At 33.2% G+C, this 7,134-nt stretch overlaps 1 protein-coding gene across 1 annotated transcript; it reads left to right on the top strand.

Annotated features, from left to right (window-relative positions):
- The first annotated feature begins 5,265 nt into the window (after positions 1-5,265).
- LOC114689074 (taste receptor type 2 member 120-like) lies at positions 5,266-6,153 on the top strand. The gene has a single exon (XM_028863497.1). It carries the CDS (start codon positions 5,266-5,268, stop codon positions 6,151-6,153), a length of 888 nt encoding a protein of 295 aa, XP_028719330.1.
- The last annotated feature ends 981 nt before the right edge of the window (positions 6,154-7,134 follow it).

Here is a 7,134-nt window from a genome sequence, read left to right as displayed (position 1 = left end):
CCTAATGGGGCTTAAGTTTTACTCACTAGAAGGGAAGTCATACCTGGTAATGCAAAATTAGCCAATGCCAGGGCTGAAGAGGCCATGGGATCTAGAGGACAACCTGATATTGTCACTTTCCTGAACCATTATACTCTCTGGCTAAATTCTAAATACTTATCCTTGTATCCACAGGTAAGTGCAGGGCTCACCCTCATCGAAGAAGCTTCTGTTTTCAGTAGATGGAAATTATAACAGAAAGCCACAATTAAACAAATGGAAAAAAAACCTAACCGTGGGATGCCAAACCCCAAAATTATTACACATACAATAGAACCCCAACTCCTAAGGCTCAGGGCACATTGCACAAAAGGGGCAGGAAATGATTCTTGGTAGCAAACTATCACATCCAGAAATTTTATGATAGATAAAGGAAGGCAGCTTAATATCACAGGTAATTGTTCTTTTACTAACCAACAACAAGCAAAATTAAAGCACTGTGTGACAAAGGGTGAGGTCAAATCTGATTTGAGGAGAATCTTATTATTTCCTCAAGCAATTCAGTACAGTTATTCATTTACTTAATATCATTAGAACAGACTGGAATCTGTCAGAGCAGATGGTGAACCGAGTGCTGAAACCTAGTTTGCTAGCATGCAAATAAGACATAATCTCTTTCATGACTTTGTGGCATTTTGCCTTGTTTCATATCTAGGGGATTTGAATTCACCAAGCTTAGATACTACTTAGTAAAATTTATGAAGCATTTCAGGAACTAGCTAACATGATGGATGTTGGTTATCTGTAGATGACTTGAGGGCTTTATTAGTACTAAGGCTTGTTTCAAAGAAAAGTTTAGACTCATGTAGAAAGATTGAGAAAACCCCCTCTGTAGATTTTCTACAGTTTTATCACTGAAAGTTTTTTTATTTTCATTCAGGAAGAAAAGCATTTCTTAATATCATGTGTGGATAGCTAGTCCTTATCCATATTTACCTAAAGCCATACATACACATACACACACATACAATGCATAGCATTCCATTTGGGATGTGAAAATCTTCTAAATAAGCCATAAGTTCTGATTTTTTAATTTCCAAAGTGAAAATGAATTTTGGATTGCTTATTATTTACATTCACTTCTTCCAGAGCTGGCATATTATACAGGGACAAAAATAAATATGTATTTGCAGGATTTAAGGTGAGGTGAGAGTTTGATTGGGCAGAGAAAGCACTTGAAATTTTTGATTATGGGTCAGCTCTCAAAACCCACAGGAGTATCCAACAATAGATGTTCACAGTGCATGTTTAAAGAACCATATAAAATATGTGTAAACAAAAGACATCAAGAAGATGATGGGGAGGATGTAGGAGAGGGAATGGAGAGCATGAAGGGGAAACTACCATAATAATAAATTTATAATAAACAAGGACTTATCTCAAAGCTAACGTCAGTCTTGACCTTATTGTTGAAATACAAGAGCACTATTCAATTTGCAAGATGCAAATTATCATCACAATTACTTAGTACTTGAATATTTAGATTATCTCATTATGAAGCCAAAAGTAAAACAAGTACATACTTAAACACAGAAGCTATTTTGTTTCTATCTGCACAAAAAACATGAGCAGGAGCTAGAAATACAAAGCTTCTTTGATCTGTCAGTAATGCTGCTGGCTTTTTGAGTCAGAAATCAAGAAAAAAATCGTGATCCACTTATCTTTGGTGTACCTGTAAATCAGGTTCAAATGTAACAGAAATGACAACTTTTAATGTAAGAAATCAAATTAACTTTTTTCACATTTTGATTTTGTCCTCTGGATTCAGGATGCTGCTGCTTTGCACAGCCCTTTACTATTGATGTTCCAGCTGAATGAAGGACAGTGTCTCCCTATTCTGAAGGTAAGTCCTTTAGCCTTGCTGATATCTGCACATATCATTCGATAAAATTCTTAAAAACGCAGAACCTCATTGTTTTACAGGGTAATAATTGCTGTATGTATGTGTATATGGTAAGGGTTTGCTAAACATAGAGATATCTGCCGTATACAAGGACCTTTTTATGACCCTATGACGTGGTTCAAACTTCTTGTGCATGTTATGGGAATATTCTACCACTGAATTGCATGTCCAGTATACAATATTCTTTGTAAAGTGGTTATAATAAATTTCCACTTTTTAAGATTGGTCTTTTATTAAAATATCATCAAACAAAAGTAGATAAAATGTGGAACACATATTTTCCTACAAATATATTGATGAATTCAAAACAGCAAGAACAAGAATCTATTCCAAGTCAAGTTTGGAAGTTTGTTGGATGTTTTAAAAAGAATCTATAAAAAAATGGAATTTTCATTTCCAAAAAACAAGCAAAATTCTAACATTGAAAATTTGCTGACAATAAATATGTTATGTGTTTCCCTCTCTATTTTACTTTTTGAACCTAATGTGTTTGAAAATTTTCACATTTTATTAACATTTATTCTGCTATTCCAATGATATTAGTATCAAATACACATAAGCCAACACCCATGTATTGAGTGCCTATTTCTCAAAGTTATAATAATTATCAGTTCATATCATAATCTGCTTTTTAGCTTTGCTGACATCTGCACACATTATTCAATAAAATTCTTAAAATCTCAGCACCTCATTGCTTTGCAGGGTAAAAATTGCTGTACATATGTGTATATAGTAAGGTATATGTATAAACCTAGAGATATCTACCATATATAAAGACCTTTTTATGATCCTATGATGTGGTTCAAATTTCTTGTGCATGTTTTTGGAATATTCTACCACTGAATTGCATTCCCAGTATACAGGATTTTTTGTAAAGTGGTTATTACAAATTTCCACTTTTTACGATTGGTCTTTTATTAAAATATCACCAAACAAAAATAGACACAATATGAAACACATATTTTTCTACAAATATATTGATAAATTCAGAACAGTGAGAACAAGATCTATTCCAAGTCAAGTTTGGCAATTTGATGGATGTTTTTAAAAGTTCATCTATAAAAAATGAAATTTTAATTCCCAAAAACAAGCAAAATTGTAACATTGAAAATTTACCAAAAATAAATATGTTATGTGTTTCCCTCACTATTTTACTTTTTGAACCTAATGTGTTTGAAAATTTTCACATTTTATTAATATTTATTCTGCTATTCAACTGATATTAGTTTCAAATACACATAAGCTAACACCCATGTATTGAGTGCCTATTACTCAAAGTTATAATAATTATCAGTTCATATCATAAATTGTTTTTGTTCTATGCCTGTAAAATATTTGCATATTGTAAAATAAAATATAGAAAACATGCCATTTATCTAGATATATTCAATTAAATATTATCACTAAGCAAAGTTTATATTCTTCTGCAAATATATTATGGTATATATTTGATAACCACCAATTAATATGTACATGCATTCCTGCCATAATAATTTATTCCTATTAATTATAAACATGCATTAAGAAGTCACGGATCTGAACCTGTTAACTTAGATGGGGTCACTGGACACAGTGTGTTCCTGATTCTGAGGAATTAAGAAACATGTACATTGGTCTTCAATGTAAAATAGTAAGTTAAGTGTATTTGATGTAAAATAGCCTTTATTTCATTTTTTATTATCAGAAGTTTTAGAGAAATATTCTAGATTAGGGCATGTATAAATGAGTAATGTTTCTCATTATGGAACTATAAGACACATTCCTTATAGATTCATTAATCCAGACACCAATGTACAGGTTTATTAGCCCTTTTAAAGCAAGAGTGCGGAGTATAACAATGCCACTGAAGACAAGAGGCCAGAAGAGAGAGTCACATACAATGAAACTGGAGTCACAGGTGGTTTCAAGCCAGGCTGCTGTGGGTATTACTAGCAGCTGACTTATATTCCATGAGCTATTTCTCCAGCAACTACCCTCAGTTTCTTATGAGATCAGATTTGAAAATGTAAGTCTTCTCTCACACTCTAACTGTACCCCCTTCCACATCCCCAGTGCTGGGATCACAGTGGGAATCATGTTCGAGTTGGTTTCTGCTTTTTGGATTACAGACATTTTGACTAGAATGAAACAGAGTCTCAGTGTAGTTTTGATTTTCATTACATATATGGCTGAAGATGGAAACATGTTCTTTAATTGTCTAAGAAGTTTTACAAACTTTCAAATAATTTTAATCAAATAATTAATACTTGAAAATTGGGTGAAGCCAAGAGTAACACTGTGAAGTTCTACTTAAGAGTGTTTAAAATTAAGAATGGACTGAAAATTGAAGTGGAGAAAGAGATTTTTCATCCTAGATGCCATTCCTGAGATACACTTTACATTTTGAAAGTCACAGGGCAATAATACTTCCATCTATAAAGTGTTCATGTATGTGTGTACATGTATATACACATTTGTGTATGTAAATGTGCATTGTTATGAGCTGATAAGTAGTAATCAAGTTACACTCAGTTATTACTTTTTTAAAGTTTATTTATTTATTATGTATACAATATTCTGTATGCACGTGTCCTTGCAAGCCAGAAGATGACACCAGATCTCCTTATAGATGGTTGTGAGCCACAATGTGGGTGCTGGGAATTGAACTCAGGACCTCTGGAAGAGTATTCACTGCTCTTAACCTCTGAGTCATCTCTTCAGCCTCTTCCCCAGGTATTACTTCCCAGAGAGAATTTTTCAAGGAGTGTTGACCTTTTTGATGCTCTCCAGAAAACCTTGGATCTTATGAGATGGAAATTTGAAACTCTTTGTACATGAATCTTTTATTAAAATAAATGAGTCTATAGAGGATGATTATTCTAGATGAAAGAAGTTTCTATGTAATGACTGGCATCTCTGCATTATTTACATACTGAGTTCTAAAATTTTACTAACAAACAAAGCTGACTATCACAGTTGATGGATGATTAAAGAAGGAACAAAATTTCAAACAATGGAACATAATTTGTATTTATTTGCCTGCTAGCATATGAAAATGTGATGCCCTTCCAATAGCACCTCAGAAATACACTAGTCTATGTCAGAGACACAAAAGTATGTAATTGGAGATAGTATAGTAATATAAATTTTCATAAACATGAGATTGAATTTATCTATTATCACACCACACTGGGGTTCTTCTTGACATAGAATTTAAAAGAAGCAAGAACTCTAGTATACTTTCAGTCAAGGACAAATAAAATTACATCAGTGTATAAAAAGAATCATAATTAGTAAAATTAGGGTTGCCTATTTTTTCTTTCTTTTCTATTTGATCAGGCACGATGAATTTACTAGAATGGATTGTCACCATCATATTAATGACAGAATTTCTATTAGGAAACTGTGCCAATATCTTCATAATTATAGTGAACGCCATTGACTATGTCAAGAGAAGAAAGATCTCCTCTGCTGATAGAATTATAACTGCTCTTGTCATCTCCAGAATTGGTTTGCTCTGGGCAATGTCAATGAGTTTGCATTCAGCTGTGTGTACTGCAATTACATGCCATGTACAAATAAGAGTTTTGAGCATTGTTACCTGGACAGTAAGCAACCATTTTAGCAATTGGTTTGGGACCATACTCAGCATGTTTTATTTGTTGAAGATAGCCAATTTTTATAATCCTCTATTTCTTCACCTGAAAAGAAAAACTGAGAATGTTATTCTCGTGATATTTTTGGGGAATTTCCTTCTTTTTGTTTGGTGTCTTGGGGTGGTGAACATCAACAAGATTGCTTTGGTGAGTAATTATGAAGGAAACACGACTTTGAAGAACAATCTGAAGGACTTCGTAGGCCCTGCAAATATATATCTATTTGGCCTGATAAATACCATACCATTTTGTATATCACTGACATGTGTTCTGCTATTAATATACTCCCTAGGGAAACATCTCAGGATTATGAAATTCCATGGCAAAGGATGTCAAGATCCCAGCACCACGGTCCACATAAAGGCCTTGCAAACCTTGGTCTCCTTTCTTTTGTTGTATGCCACATACTCTCTGTGTGTAATTATATCAAGTTGGAGTTCAGTCAATGCACCAGTCTTCTTACTTTCCATCGCAATTGGCGCTGTCTACCCAACAGGTCATTCTATTATTTTGATCTGGGGAAACCAGAAGCTCAAACAGGCCCTTCTGTTGTGTCTGAAGCAAGTGAGATGCTGACTGAAAAAAAAATGGAAATCTTCACATGTATAGATATCCAAAGAAGAAGGGAGAACTACCTGGAAAAAATTACCAAGAAATCTCTGAAGTGTCCAAAAAGAAGGTGGGATCCCACAATGATGGTTATACGTGGAGCATGATAATGCCATTAAACTGACAAACATCTCCCAAAGATCAGCTTTGGACTACAAACAGTTCAAGACAATTTTGAGATGGCTAGATGAAATGATCCAGCTTTACATATTGCTCTAGCCAGAACTTGAGACACCACCTGCACTTTCCCATTATGCAGAGATCAGACAAATGATATATTTAACTCTGCCAGGACTTGACAATTAACCCCCCAATTTTTATTTCAGGATCCCCTAAAGATGCCATCACACCCAGACAGCAGGAAGAAATTTTAAAAACATGACACCCACATTCCCAGGAGGTGGAGTGGATGGTTTTTGACCTTTCAATGGGTTATGGATAATTGTCATTATTTTGGATGACTGGTTGCAAGTGTTTAGTTGACAATGGTCAGAAAAGACAGCTAAATAAAGGAGATTAGATTCAGGGCTCTTGTTTAAAAAGGAAGAAAATAAAAAGAAAAAAGAAGACATAAATATGATAAGATAAAAGATAGATTATTGAATATACTCTAAAAAAGATACTGAAAAGACAAGATAAAAGGATAAATTATTGAATTTATCTACTCTGAAAAAAAGAAAAAAGAGGATATAGATAAGAGATTATTGAATCTATTCTGAAAAAAAGATATAGAAATGATAGGATAAAATGGTAGATTATTGAATCTACTCTAAAAAGAAAAAAGAGAAAACATGGATATGATAAAATAAAATGGTAGATTACTGAATATACTTTTAAAAAGCAACTGGTAATTTTAAATATTTTACATTGATATGGATCTTTATATATTGATACAAAGTTGAGATTATTTTTGTTAGAATATATTGTACATATGTTTCTAATATTGTT

Source organism: Peromyscus leucopus, chromosome 3, assembly GCF_004664715.2.
Source record: "Peromyscus leucopus breed LL Stock chromosome 3, UCI_PerLeu_2.1, whole genome shotgun sequence".
NCBI lineage: Eukaryota > Metazoa > Chordata > Mammalia > Rodentia > Cricetidae > Peromyscus > Peromyscus leucopus.
The sequence above is the reverse complement of the archived record's forward strand: the minus strand, read 5'-3'. Positions and strand labels throughout refer to the sequence as shown.